General features: G+C 45.0%; 1 protein-coding gene across 1 annotated transcript; it reads left to right on the top strand.

Annotated features, from left to right (window-relative positions):
* Positions 1–11276: 11276 nt before the first annotated feature.
* LOC123408625 lies at positions 11277–15302 on the top strand. The gene is made up of 2 exons (XM_045101683.1): positions 11277–11681; positions 11914–15302. Exon 2 carries the CDS (start codon positions 11985–11987, stop codon positions 15006–15008), a length of 3024 nt encoding a protein of 1007 aa, XP_044957618.1. The 5' UTR covers positions 11277–11681; positions 11914–11984; the 3' UTR covers positions 15009–15302.
* The last annotated feature ends 498 nt before the right edge of the window (positions 15303–15800 follow it).

Genomic DNA, 15800 nt, shown 5'->3' on the forward strand with positions numbered 1-15800 from the left:
ACTATGTGAAGTGCGGATAACATTCAATTTCTCATCAGGAAAGCTGTCATCAATAGGTAGTGGGTCATCAAGGACATTCTCTAGCCTAGATAAGTTATCTGCTACAGGGTTATCAGCACCCTTTCGGTCAACGACGTGCAAATCAAATTCCTGTAGCAGGAGAACCCATCTGATCAGCCTAGGCTTAGCGTCCTTCTTCTCCATAAGGTACTTAATAGCAGCATGATCAGAGTGAATAGTGACTTTGGAGTCAACTATATAAGATCTGAACTTTTCACATGCAAACACGACTGCTAAAAACTCCTTCTCCGTAGTGGCATAGTTTCTTTGGGCACTGTCTAGAGTTTTACTAGCATGGTGAATAACATTCAACTTCTTGTCAACTCTCTGTCCTAGAACAGCACCAACAGCATAATCACTAGCATCGCACATGATTTCAAAGGGCAAGTTCCAGTCGGGTGGTTGAACAATATGTGCGGTTATCAAAGCCTTCTTAAGTTTTTCAAAAGCTTCCTCACAATCCTCATCAAAAACAAAAGGAACATCCTTCTGCAAGAGGTTGGTAAGAGTCCTAGAAATCTTAGAGAAGTCTTTAATGAACCTTCTATAGAAACCAGCATGACCTAGGAAACTTCGTATGCCTCTCATATCTGTGGGGCAAGACATTTTGTCAATTGCATCAACCTTAGCCTTATCAACTTCAATGCCTCTCTCAGAAATTTTGTGTCCTAAGACGATACCTTCTTTAACCATAAAGTGGCACTTCTCCCAATTCAAGACGAGGTTGGTATCTTCGCATCTCTGTAAGACTCGATCAAGGTTGCTGAGGCAATCATCAAAGGAAGACCCGTAAACGGAGAAGTCATCCATGAAAACCTCGACAAACTTGTCACAAAAGTCAGAGAATATAGCCATCATACATCTTTGAAAGGTGGGAGGTGCATTGCATAAGCCAAAAGGCATACGTCTATAAGCAAAGGTACCGAAGGGGCAGGTGAAAGTGGTTTTCTCCTGATTAGATTGTGCAACAGGTATTTTCGAGAAACCTGAATAACCGTCTAGAAAGCAGAAGTGTGTGTGTTTTGATAGCCTTTCTAGCATTTGGTCGATAAACGGCAAAGGATAATGATCTTTCCTGGTTGCCTTGTTTAGTTTCCGGAAGTCTATCACCATCCTATAGCTAGTAATAATCCTTTGTGGGATTAGTTCATCCTTATCATTAGGAACGACAGTGATACCTCCCTTCTTAGGTACGCAATGTACTGGACTTACCCAATCACTATGAGCAACAGGATAAATGATTCCTGCTTCCAGAAGCTTTAATATTTCTTTTCTAACGACCTCTTTCATCTTAGGATTTAATCTCCTTTGATGATCAGCAACTGGTTTAAAGTTAGGATCGGTTTTAATCTTGTGCAGGCATAGAGTAGGACTAATACCCTTAAGATCATCAAGAGTATATCCAATAGCAACACGGTGCTTCCTCAGAGTTCTTAGTAACTTCTTCTCTTCGTGCTCTGAGAGGAGAGTACTAATAATGACAGGATATATCTCCTTCTCATCAAGATAGGCATACTTAAGAGTATCAGGCAACTGTTTAAGCTCAAAAACAGGATCACCCTTTGGTGGGGGAGGATCCCCAAGCAGTTCAACAGGCAGATTATTCTTGAGAATAGGAAATTGTTCTAAGACAATTTTATCTATCTCATCTCTCTCCTCCATATGCATATCATTCTCGTGCTCAAGCAGATATTGCTCTAAGGGATCTGTAGGAGGTACGACAATAGAGGCAAGAGCAATAATTTCATCCCTTTCAGACGAATCTTTTTCATGGGGTTGTCTTCCAAACTTAGAGAAGTTAAATTCATGAGACACACCCTCGAAACTAACTGTGACAGTGTGCATAATGCAATCAATGTGAGCATTGACAGTGTTGAGAAAGGGTCTACCAAATCTGATGGGACAAAAGCTATCTTGTGCAGTACCAAGGACGAGGAAATCAGTAGGATACTTCGTCTTACCACACAGGACTTCTACGTCTCTCACAATTCCCAGAGGGCAGATAGTGTCTCTATTAGCTAGCGTAATAGTGACATCAATGGGTTCTAACTCGGCAGGTGCAATCTCATCTTTGATTTCATCATATAGAGAACGGGGTATTGCTCTAACACTAGCTCCCATATCACATAAACCATGGTAACAGTGATCTCCTATCTTGACAGAAACAATGGGCAGGCCAACTACAGGTCCATATTTGTCTTTCGCATGAGGTTTAGCAATTCTAGCGGAGTCCTCACAGAATCTGATAACATGCCCGTCTACATCTTCGGCTAAGAGATCTTTGATAATAGCAACACTAGGTTCAACTCTAATTTCCTCAGGGGGTGCAAGTGGTCTAATGTAACCCCTACGTATCACAGTCGGAGCTTTAGAATAATCCTTTATCCTAGCTGGGTATGGTGGTTTCTCAGTGTAAGCACAAGGAACAACAGGATCACTAAAAGCAATGACTTTCTCCTCAACTAGATTGGTTTTGGCTATGTTGCTTTCTACAGGAGGATGATATTTAAACCACTTATCTTTGGGAAGATGAACATGAGCAGCAAAAGATTCACATAGAGAAGCTACTATCTCAGAGTCAAGTCCATACTTAGCGCTAAAATCTCTAGAAGTTTTTGTCTCAACAAAAGATATAACGCAATCAAACTGGAAATTCATACCTGACTCCTTACCTTCCTCCAGCTCCCAATCTTCAGAGTTGCGTTTGATTCTCTCCAATAAATTCCACTTGTGATCAATATCCTTCTTCATAAAAGAACAGGTACAATAAGTGTCAAGCATGGTACAATCTTCATGAGAAAGTCGAGCATAAAAGTTTTGAGTGATGATTTCTCTCGAGAGCTCATGATTGGGGCATGAATATAGCATTGATTTAAGCCTCCCCCAAGCTTGAGCTATGCTTTCCCTGTCAAGAGGCCAAAAGTTATAAATAAAGTTCCGATCACGATGTACTAAATGCATAGGATAGAACTTTTGATGAAATTCCAATTTCAACCGATTGTAGCCCCATGATCCAGTATCATCACATAGCCTATACCATGTCAACGCCTTATCCTTCAAAGATAAAGGAAAGACTTTGTTCTTTACCTCATCCTCGGGCAAACCTGCAAGCTTAAATAAACCACAAACTTCATCTACATAGATCATATGCAAGTCTGGATGTGAAGATCCATCTCCTGTGAAAGGATTAGCCAGCAGTTTCTCAAGCATACCCGAAGGAATTTCATAAAAGATAATTTTAGTAGGTACCTCAGGTTGAGGAACAACTCCTCGTGCTTCCGTTCGTGGTGAAGATACCCCGAACAAATTCCTCAAAGGAACAGTTTCCATAGTGAGAAGTGACAATAAATTTTAGCACAGTATAAAAATGTTTCCTTATCAATTTCCACTTACCAAAGGCGCTTCACTCCCCGGCAACGACGCCAGAAAAGAGTCTTGATGACCCACAAGTATAGGGGATCAATCGTAGTCCTTTCGATAAGTAAGAGTGTCGAACCCAACGAGGAGCAAAAGGCTCTGATAAACGGTTTTCAGCAAGGTAATAACTGCAAGCACTAAAAGTAGTGGTAACAAGTGATTGTGTAGCGAGGTGAAACGTAGCAAGCAAAAAGTAACAAGTAACAAGTAGTAGCAACGGTGCAGCAAGTGGCCCAATCCCTTTTGTAGCAAGGGACAAGCCTGAACAAAGTCTTATAGGAGGAAAAACGCTCCCGAGGACACACGGGAATTTCTGTCATGCTAGTTTCATCATGTTCATATGATTCACGTTCGTTACTTTGATAGTTTGATATGTGGGTGGACCGGCGCTTGGGTACTGCCCTTACTTGGACAAGCATCCCACTTATGATTAACCTCTCTCGCAAGCATCTGCAACTACAAAAGAAGAATTAAGACAACGTCTAACCATAGCATTAAACTAGTGGATCCAAATCAGCCCCTTACGAAGCAACGCATAGACTGGGTTTTAAGCTTCTGTCACTCCAGCAACCCATCATCTACTTACTACTCCCCAATGCGTTCCTCTAGGCCCAAATATGGTGAAGTGTTATGTAGTCGACGTTCACATAACACCACTAGAGGTAACACAACATACAACATATCAAAATACCGAACGGATATCAAATTCACATGACTATTATCAGCATGACTTATCCCATGTCCTTAGGAACAAAAGTAACTACTCACAAAGCATAATCATAATCATGATCAGAGGTGTAATGAATAGCATCAAGGATCTGAACATAAACTCTTCCACCAAGTAATCCAACTAGCATCAACTACAAAGAGTAATCAACACTACTAGCAACCTTACAAGTACCAATCGGAGTCGCGAGACGGAGATTGGTTACAAGATATGAACTAGGGATTGGAGAGGAGATGGTGCTGATGAAGATGTTGATGAAGATGCCTCCCCTCTGACGAGAGGAGTGTTGGTGATGACGATGGTGACGATTTCCCCCTCCGGGAGGGAAGTTTCCCCGCAGGATCGTCCTGCCGGAGCTCTAGATTGGGTCTTCTCAAGTTCCGCCTCGTGGCGGCGGCGAAACCAAGAAAAAGCTCCCGATTGATTTTTTTCTGGAACGAAACCCTTCATATAGCAAAAGAAGGGGGCTAGTGGGCCGTCAGGGAGCCCACAAGCTTGCCCTCCGCCACCACGGTGGTGGCGGTGGCAGGGCTTGTGGCGCCCTGGCAGCCCCCCTCTGGTACTTCTTTCGCCCAGTATTTTTTATATAATCCCAAAAAAATCGACGTAACTTTTCAGGGAATTTGGAGATGTGCAGAATAGTGGACTAAGATTTGCTCCTTTTCCAGTCCAGAATTCCACCTGCCTGAATTATCCCTCTTCAAATAAACCTTGCAAAATAAGAGAGAAAAGGCATAAATATGGTACCACAAAGTAATATAACAGCCCATAAAGCAATAAATATCAACAAGAAAGCATGATGCAAAATGGACGTATCAACGGCTAATATCCGCTCTTGGTATACCGAGGGGTAGTATCCCCGTCGGTCAAGTAGTCTAATCACCCCCCCTCTAGATGTCCCTTCAGTGATCCCACACTCTTGCAATCCATCATCTACTTATTACTCCACAATGCCTTCCCTTAGGCCCATAACATGGTACAATGTCGTGTAGTCGACGTTCACACAACACCACTAAGAGAAGCACCAAAATTCATATCATCAAAATATCAAGTGAATACCAATTTCACATGATTACTTATAACAGGACTTGTCCCATGTACTCAGGAACAAAAGTAACTACTCACACATCATCAACGTGTTCAAGATTAGAGGTATAATAATGGTGATCAGGGATCTCACCAAGTAAAACAACAAGCATCAACTACAAGATGTAATCAACACTACTAGTAACCCACACATACCAATATGGGTTTTTGAGACAAAGATTGAATACAAGAGATGAACTAGGGGTTGATATGAGATAGTGTTGGTGAAGATGTTTATGAAGATTGGTCCTCCGAAGATGAAGGAAGCATTGGTGATGACGAGGAATCCGATCTCAAGTTTCCCTGGCAGAATCTTTGTGCCGGGGAGCATAAGGGCCTCTGCCGAGGTTTCCGCCTCAAAATAGTAGCACTTCATCCTGAAAGTATATTCTTGAATTTTTTTTCTAGGTCAAACACACCTTACAGGAGAAGAGGGTGGTCGGGAGACGTGTTGGGGCCACACACGCTAACAGGGCGTGCTTAGGGGGGTGGGCGCGCCCTGTTGGCTTGTGTCCAGCAGGTGGCCCCCCTATTTTTTATTTTTGGCCCAATAATTCACATATATTCCAGAAAAATTCTCCGTGAAGTTCTAGGCCATTTGGAGTCTCGTGATTTTCAGCCTTTTTCTTTGTTTTTTCGGGTCCAGAATTCGAGTTTCCGGAAATTCAGATTCAGAGGGAAAAGGCATAAGAATTGTATAATAATGAGAATAATGGACAAGAATGGTCATAAATATCAATAAGAATTCATGATGCAAAATTGACGTATCAACTCCCCAAGCTTAGACCTCGCTTGTCCTCAAGCGAAAGCTAAACTCGATAATAATGATCACATAATTTGAGAGAGAGGTGTGGATAAAAATGGAATACGTACATGAAAGCATCATGAATATTAACATAGATGCAAGTTTTTCATCATATAGCTTCTCATAAACAAGTAATAATCTATCCATAGTTGTTGAAGCATGAAGCATAAACTTTATTGATAATCAACAAACTATGTTCTTAGTCATTAAGACAATCAAAATTCATCACATTTTAGAGAAGAATCTATGTAAGAGCTTTCATTCTAGCAAGTTCACATACTAAACTATAATTTAATCTTCTAGGATTGCTGACACTCATTGCATATTTTTGGATCTAATGTTTTCATCGAACACATAGGAAGATATGGGATTTATTGTTTTTGTCACCCAACTCTTTTACCTCAAGGATAATGTCAACAATAATGAATCATGATCACCTACATACGACTGGATATATGTATCTGGATCTTTCCCCAACACTTGATGCTTACCAACTAGAGATTTAATAGGTGGGAATAGGGCTAAACATTTATTGACTCTTTCATAAAAGTAAATACATGAAAGTAAAAGATAGGCCCTTCGTAGAGGAAAGCAGGGATTGTCATGCGCTTTTTAATTTGTATGTACAAACTCTTAATGTAAAGGAACGTCACTTTATATTGCCCCTTGTGATAGCAAACTTTATTATACAGTCCATCGCTTTTATTTCTTTGCCATCACAAGATCGTACAAAGCTTATTTTACCTTACAATAAAAGACATACACGTTTAAGAGGAATTTTTATTGCTTTGTGCACCGATGAGAACTTACTTGAAGGACCTTATTAAATCCATAGGTAGGTATGATGGACTCTCATGGCAAGGAACTGGGTTTCGGGATTATGGATGCACAAGTAGTATCTCTACTTAGTGCAAATTTTTGGCCTATCAAAGGATCTAAATCAAGCACCACATGTTAGAGGATCCATGATAATATAACTTCTATGTGAATGTAAACAAACATAACCATTACGCTCTCTTCCTTGTCCAACATCAACACTTCGATCATTATATAATATTTGGTGGGGGCTCACAATCATAAAAGATGTCCAAGATAGTATATTTGTATGTGGATCTCCTCTCCTCTATCATAATTTTGCATGGATTATATCAATGACCAATGCTATGTTTGTTCACTCTCAACAACTTTTATCTACCATACTTTTTCTATGTGAAGCCATTATCCCTATGGGATTAGGATATTATTTTTCTATTTCTTTTATTTCAATGCTATGATTGATGCACGAGAGTAAAGTAAAAAAGCAACTCAAACTAATCTTTATTATATAACTCTCATACTCGATTACAAGGTTAGATAGATCTCAAAGCAAAAACTTTAAGCAAAGAAAACTAAAATTTATTTCTCTAAATCATGATATAGCTAAGGATCGAACTAAGATAGATGATGAAGGTGAAAGTGATGGTGATACAATGTCGGGGCACCTCCCAAAGCTTGTAACAAGCTAAGAGTGGTGCCCATACCTGTGTACTCAAATGTCCTTCTTAGGTGATCATGGTGATGATGTATTCCTTTTTGCAATGATGCTCCTTAGGATACTGATCTCCTCATTAAGCTTGCCAACTTCTCGCTTAAGGTCGAGATTCTCCTTGCGAAGTTTGTTGGTGACGATCAATGTTGTCTTCATCAAAGGATGGGTTTTACTCGAGGAGGCAGCGATGGTATGCAACTACGTATGACAATAAGGGGTAAAACATGTATTGGGAGGTATAACCTTGTTTGATAAGCTTGACTTTTTGAATTCCACGTGATATCTCCAGGTTGAGGTAGTGGTGTTTCTTCTTCATCGTCATCATCACTTCAAGGCTCAATCCTTTTTAAGTCAGGCTCCACCACTTCTTTCGTTGACCACCCATAGGGATCCACATCCCCATAAACTTGGGGATTGGCAATGAGGTGTGAAACGTAGATTTCTCCCTGTGAATCTTGTGATGACATATTGCCTCCAAATCTGTGAGGAAAAACAGCCCGAAACAACTTTGATCTGGTCAAGAATTTCTCCAAACTACCCCATTCAATTCTTTTATACTATATACTATGCTTCCTATTTTTTAAAGTCTCACAAGTAACTGAGGTCTTTAATTTAGAATCGGGTACCTCATTTTGACCTGGTCAATAATTTTTCAAAGAGCTCTACTATTTGATTCTTAAATTGACTATGTTCTCTAATTTTCAAACTCTTACATTCAACCAATGTATTCAATTTTGGATCCATTTTGGATTAGGTTTATGATTTCGACCGGGCTACCTATTTTGCAAATCAATTTTCACCAACCGACCTATAAAAAGATATCATCACACGCACCCTCCCATCACTCCGATAAAAAGCATCACCATGTGATATTGTAATACCGATATTGTACATGCAACCACCGACGCATAAATCCTCACATAAATATAGGTTGGTTAACGGATAGCACAAAATCACACCACAAAAGACCAATAAATCACCGCATTATAAACAAAAATAAAACACACTCCATTATCTTCCTTACCTGCCAAAATAAATATTTCATCAATTCTAAATATAAGTGGTATTAGTTTTGACCAAGTTTAGAGCAAAAAATATCAACACCCACAATATTAAACAGAAAAATTATGAAAATTGATTTCATGAGGAATCTAATCTATCATTTTGGTATTATGAACATTGATATATTTTCTACAAATTTAACCAAACTTAAAATATTTGATTTCTCAAAATGGTAATGCATCTCATATATTGAAACAACATGAGTATTTTAAAAAAACACCAACAACACGGCAAAGCGTGTTTTACCCTTTTAATAATGACGAAGCATCTCTGGATTGTGGTGCTCATCATTGGAGGCGAAAGACAACAAACAATCTTTATAAACATGACCATCAGGAGGTTCGAAGAAAAAAAATGTCCACAAATTGATGAAGTATACTCCCTCCGTTCCATAATATAAGTCTTTTTACATATTCCACTAAAGGACTATATACGGATGTATATAGACATACTTTAGATTGTAGATTCATTCATTTTGATCTGTATGTAGTCCCTTAATAAAATTGTTTAAAAGACTTATATTTAGGAACGAAGGGAGTAGATGGCATGGGATGTGGAACACATTTGCTTATCCTTTTTAGAAAAGAAGGCAGACGATTCATGATATGTGCTGTTCATCCGTTACTAGAGCTCCGACACTACCCTTAATCTGAACTGTAACGCCCGATAGGTTACTGATCTGATCTGACGCCTTATTTATACTGCAGGCAGTACAAAAACGCTTTATCAGCTTCGGTTTGGTTGAGATCTTGATCACAGTAATAAGTGTATATTTACTCAGCCCAACAGGTACTCCACTTTTTCCGAAGAGCAATTTGAGTTTTGAAGTTGAGCCCATGCCGCTCGAAGGAAGTCGTCCATTTCGAGATTCCCGCCGCCAAGGGAAGCCCCAGAAAGAAAACAGAAACGGAGATGCCGATGCTATCCATCATCGCCGTCGGTCAACATGTGAGTCACCTTCACCCCCTGGAAAGGAGCCGGATGGAGAGAATCAAATCATCACCAAGCCACACCACACTACACACTACCAGCCTGCCTGCCTGCCTGCCACATCTGCCCTCCCACATGCGTTAGAGAGAGAAAGAGCGTTGCTGCGTGCTTTGTTCACTTGCGCGCGTGGAGGAGGATTTTTTTTTTACTATTTTAACTTTTTTTCTAAACATGAGCACAAAGTGAACCAAATTTGAAACAGATCTGATCCTTTTAGAAACGTCACAAACCGTGGCATTACTGCCTCACTATGCAACGCCTGTCTACCGTGGCGTTGCTGGCCTACAGTGATACGCCTGTCTACCATGTCGTTTTTTTTTTTTTTGCAACGTCAGTCTACAGTGACGTTGCATACCCATTGTGAAACGTCAACAGTGCTGGCGTTGCTACCGTACAGTGACACGCCTGTCTACCGTGGCGTTTTTTCTTTCTTGCAACGCCAGTCTAATGTGGCGTTGCAGGCCGATTGTGAAACGCCAACAGTGCTGGCGTTGCAGACCCACTATGAAACGCAGCGACGACATCCAGCCAGCCCACGGCATGCTGCCAGCAACATGTATACTGCTGAAACGTCATGGACCATGACGTTTCACTCGTGGCCTGCAACGTCACATTAGACTGGCGTTTGAGTGGGTCTGCAACGCCACATTAGACTGGCGTTTCTATGTACGTCTGCAACGCCACATTAGACAGACGTTTCTGTGTGCGTCTGCAACGCCACGGGCTCTGCCGTTTCAAAAAAATCAGATCGTGAAATAGTTTCAATCAGAGTTCATTCCGTGAAATACTTTCACCCATGGGTCAAAATCGTGAAAAAATCCCGTGGAGAGGGGAAAGGTTTCTGCTTTGCAACATACTCTCTCCGTCTGAAATTCTTGTCTTAAATTTGTTTAGAAATGAATATATCTAAATACTATAACATGACTAGATACATTTAATCTAGACAAATCTAAGACAAGGATTTTGGGACGAGGGAGTATTTGTTTCCTGGTGACATGGTAGGATTTGATTTGAATGCAGCTGCAGTTGGACTTGGACCGGTGTTATTCTCCCTCTCTCTTGTGGGTCCAGATTTCTATGCCGCAGCAGGCTGAGCCCGTGCCATGCCTGCACCATTTCAGATTTCATGTCTTCTTGTGCTCTATCCATTGTAGGATCTCCCCTCCATGGTAGTACTCTACTAGGTCTAGGGTTTTGCGTAGGCATTGCACTGCATCGGACTGCATTAGGGGAGTACTAGTAGTTTAGCGCCGGGGCCATGGCTAAGCTTGGGACACGGTAAAATAAACAGCGAGGAGGGGCACCACCCACAGCACATAAAACAAGGGATCAGGCAGGCGGATTCCACTGTTCAATGGCCCAGCCAAACCAGCACCACTATAATAATAATCCCTCCACGCACAGCTCCAGATGAGAATCACGCTTGCTTTCCCGCATCCAGTGCTGTACTGCACTGTACTGTACACGGTCAAAGCTCCCAGTATGAGTACCAGCAGCTGGCTGTGATCTTGAAATTGGACGGACAGGATGGCGCCGCGTTCGGCCCCTGTCCCGCTGCTGGTGGGCGTCTCTCGCGCCATGGGAAATGGCGCTGGCCTGTGTGTTGTGTGGCAGTGCCACTGGCGCTACTACTAGTAGACACTAGTAGATCCACGTTTTGCCTGCGCCTTTTGATGCCACATTTGGTTTCCGGTTTTCTTTAGGGGCTGGTGGTCATCTCAAGAGAGGACCCCGAACTGGAGCTGTACTTTCTCGGCACCAATGGGCCGCTCCTCCTAGTCCTAGGACAAAGATCACGGAGGGAGGGGGCATAGTTATGCCCATCCATTCAATGGCGCCCCAGTCGGTAAGCTAGGACTTTTTTCAAATCCGGCTCCAGGCAGGCTCCCCTGCCATTTTTGGTCCTTGAAGCTTCAGCGGTTTCACCAGTTCTCCTTCTGTGGTGGCATTGGCATTCGCATTGGCATTTGCACTGGATTCTTCTTCAAGGATACCTCTGTATACCAGTAAGTTTTCTTTTTTTGGTTTGGCCTGCTTCTTCAAGCTCCCGCTTCCTTTACACGTTTCTGGATGGAATCAAGTTGAGAATCTGCAGATTGCGGCAGGTTGCTGGAACAGTGTTTATGTGTTGTTTTTTCGAATGAGATGTGACCAAATGCTTTCTCTTTCTGGCTCCTATGAGGAAGAATCTGTTCTTATCATTCCCCTCTCTTTCTTTCTTTTTTGAATCTTTGGTAGGGACATGAGGAGCTCCAGATCATGCCGCGCTTTCCAGCAGAACCACCGAGCTTTGTTCTGATTTGGTAGCCATGGAGATGGAGGAGGAGCAGAAGGAGGCCCCGGGCTTCCTTGAGGTGCCCAAGGACATCCTCGTCGCCACCAAGCCCCTCACCATCAGGACCAATGCCGGGTTCTGCAGCAGCTCCGACCGGTCCAACCCCATCTCGCCGGCCATCTCCTTCACCCCGCACCTCTACTCGCCGTCGCCGCCGTCCTCCGCGTTCGTGTCGGCGCTCCAGTCCCCCTACATCTCTCCCCGGGTCCTCGAGCCGCCGGAGCCACCGGCGGCGCAGCCGCCGCACCGGCAGCCGCATCAAGAAAGCAAGGCCTCCAGCGTCACCACCACCATGGCGCAGTCGCCGGCGTCCTGCTCCAACGGGTCCCAGTCGGAGGACACCGACGCGCCGAGCGCGTCCCGCACGCCGCCGTCCGAGCGGTACGACTCCAGCGGCATCGACCCGGTGGCCAAGATTTCAGACAGCGGCGGCGGCGGCTGTGGCGGTGCGCCGCCGCGCGTGTCCTTCTCGTTCCCCGTGCCGCGGGTGTCCTTCACCAGGGGCCCCGTGGCGTCGCCGTCGTCCAACGCCAAGCTCCGGAGCTGCGACGTGTACATCGGCTACCACAACAACGGTAACCTCGGCAGGTTCTGCAAGTGGCTCAAGGCAGAGCTCGAGCTGCAGGGCATCGCCTCCTTCGTGGCCGACCGTGCAAAGTACTCCGACACGCAGATTCACGAGATTGCCGACCGGATAATTTGCTCCGTGGCGTTCGGCGTGGTGGTGGTCACCATGTCGAGCTTCCTCAACCCCTTCAGCCTCGAGGAGATCAGGTTCTTTGCTCAGAAGAAGAACCTGATCCCTATACTGTTCGACACCGAGCCGTCGGAGATTGCCGGGCTGTTTGATGGCAAATTGGAGGACAAGGAAGGGAAGGAAGCATTTGAAGGGCTGATGCGGTGCCATGAGTTCAAGCTGGAGGCGAATGAGACCAATTGGAGAAGCTGCGTGTCAAAGACAGTCGGATTGCTGCAGTCCAAACTTGGCCGGAAGAACATTGCTGAGAAGGAGAGTGAGGGGTCCGGAGGCATACCTTTCCCACGTAACCGGCATTTCGTCGGAAGGGAGAAAGAGCTGAGTGAAATCGAGGCGATATTCTTCGGATCCTCGGTGGATATCCAAGAAGTGTTGGACTGCTCAAGGGCTTCCACCACAAATGAAAGATCCAGCGGCGTGTCCGATGGCTTTGCCGATGAGGAGAGCGACACTGTGAGGACATCCAATGCCAAGTACATCAGTTTGGAAATGCACAAATGCAAGGAGCCGACATTGGAGGCCTGGATCGATCCGGTGATCGAGCTGTCGTCGGGGAAAGGTAGAAGCCTTCAGAAGCAGAGATCAAAGCACAGGAGGTCAAGGTTCCGGTGCAACAGCAAGGGCTGCGGGGGTGCCAGTGTGGTCTGCATCAATGGCTCCTCAGGTATTGGCAAGACAGAGCTGGCATTGGAGTTTGCTTACCGGTATTCACAGCGGTACAAAATGGTGCTGTGGATTGGAGGGGAGGCTCGGTACATGAGGCAGAACATACTCAACTTATCCATGAACTTGGGGTTGGATATCAGTGCTGAGGCTGAGAAGGAGAGGGGCAGGATCAGGAGCTTTGAGGAGCAGGAGATAGATGCGTTCCAGAGGGTGAAGCGGGAGCTGTTCCGGGATGTGCCCTACTTGCTTATCATTGACAACCTTGAGAACGAGAGGGATTGGTGGGAGGGCAAGGACCTCCATGACTTCATCCCAAGGAACACCGGAGCGACGAATGTCATTATCACCACACGGTTGCCACGCGTGATGAATCTTGAGCCAATGCAGCTGCCGCAGCTATCGTACATTGATGCCATGATCTTGATGAAGGGCAAGCTTAAGAATGACTATCCGGCCGACGAAACGGAAGTACTCAGGAAGCTGGACGAGCGGTTGGGCAGGCTGAGCTTTGGCCTGTCGGTCGTCGGTTCCCTGCTATCCGAGCTCATGATCGCTCCTTCCACTCTGTTTGAGGCAGTGGAGAGAATATCGTTGAATGAGAATTTGTTCCCCCATGATGCCAACGACGACGGCTTCTGCCGTAACAATTCCTTCCTGATAAAGGTCCTGGTCTTCTGCTTTGCCTTGATGGACCGCGCGAAAGGAGGACACCTGACGTCTAAAATGATCATCGCCGGTTCTTGGTTAGCACCTGCTCCCGTGTCGTCGACGCTGTTGGCCGCCACGGCGAGCAAGCTACCGATGAAAGGCAGCATTCACCTCTGGGGTGAGTCCCTGAAGACTGCATTTCTATGTGGCACACATTGCTTTCTAGCTCCCAACGGCCGAAAGGCCGAGGTGGAGTCGGCGCTCTTACTTGTCAAGCTCGGGCTGGCAAGAAAGGCGACCCGACATCCTGGTTGCTGGATCCAGTTCCACCCAATCACGCAGCTCTTTGGCAAGATCAGGGGAGGCCTGGCGCCGACCACCGCGGCCGTGAACGGGGTGATGAGGGCCGGGAATCCCTCGGCGTACTCCGACCACCTGTGGGCTAGTGCATTCCTCGTGTTTGGCTTCAAGTCGGAGCCGCCGGTCGTTCAGCTCAAGGCGGTGGACATGGTGCTCTTCATAAGGAAGACGGCCCTGCCCCTGGCGATCGAGTCCTTCATGGCGTTCTCGCGGTGCGGCTCGGCCCTGGAGCTGCTCAAGGTGTGCACCAACATCCTGGAGGAGGTGGAGAAGTCCTACACGTCGCGGATGCAGGACTGGAACCGCGGCTCGCTGTCGTGGAGGAAGAAGCTGCAGCCGAACCACCGCGTCGACGAGTTCATCTGGCAGGAGGTGACGCTGCTCAAGGCGACGCTGCTGGAGACGAGGGCGAAGCTGCTGCTCCGGGGCGGGCTGTTCGACACCGGCGAGGAGCTGTGCCGGACCTGCATCAGCATCCGGACCGTGATGCTCGGGCACGGCGACGCCCAGACGGTGGCCGCCCAGGAGACGCTGGCGAAGCTGGTCAGATACAGGAGCAAGGTATGAGGTGACGCCCAAAGCCCCTGCGAGCTCTTCTGATGCGCAAGCCCTTATTAGAAGGGTTTTCAAGGAATTTTCATGTCTCGCGGTTTCTGAAGCTCTGCTGTGATGCCAGCCACAGTTTTGTCAGTGATCTGTGCCATAGCCAAGCTTCGTGATGACGCCACGTGTAACCTGAGTTGTTATGTACTCCCTTCGTTTCTAAATACTCCTATAAATCCTTTTTAGAGGTTTTATAAAAGACTATGTAGGGATCTATGTAAACATATTTTAGAATATAGATTTACTCATTTTGCTCCATATGTACTCATTTAGTAAAATCTTTAAAAAATATATATATTTAGGAACCTAGGAAGTACAGTACTATAGTTTAATTTCTATTTTTTTAACCGGGCAAACCCCTTTTCATTACTTAGCATAACGGATCCTGAACAGCTTACCCCAGGGCGTAAACCTAAAAACACCTAGCAAACAGCTTACCCCAGGGCGTAAACCTAAAAACACCTAGCAAACGCAACCAAATAGGCTAGAGCCAACAAGTCATACGACAGAACACACAGCAGCTAAACCACATGTATAAAATCTAGCCCCATTAGGAAGATATATAAAACACCACGAATAGAATTGCCATAAATTGTTAGGGCCCAGGATAGTACCAATCATGCAACCAATAGTTCTCCAGGTCACCCTAGCAACTCGGCATGTAAAGCATAAGTGTTGCGAAGTTTCCCTCTCCTTACAAAACGAGCACCTAGGATTACCTCCCCATTTCTTTTTCTTCATCACATCCCGAGTAAG

Source organism: Hordeum vulgare, chromosome 7H, assembly GCF_904849725.1.
Source record: "Hordeum vulgare subsp. vulgare chromosome 7H, MorexV3_pseudomolecules_assembly, whole genome shotgun sequence".
In the NCBI taxonomy this organism is placed as follows: Eukaryota; Viridiplantae; Streptophyta; class Magnoliopsida; order Poales; family Poaceae; genus Hordeum; species Hordeum vulgare.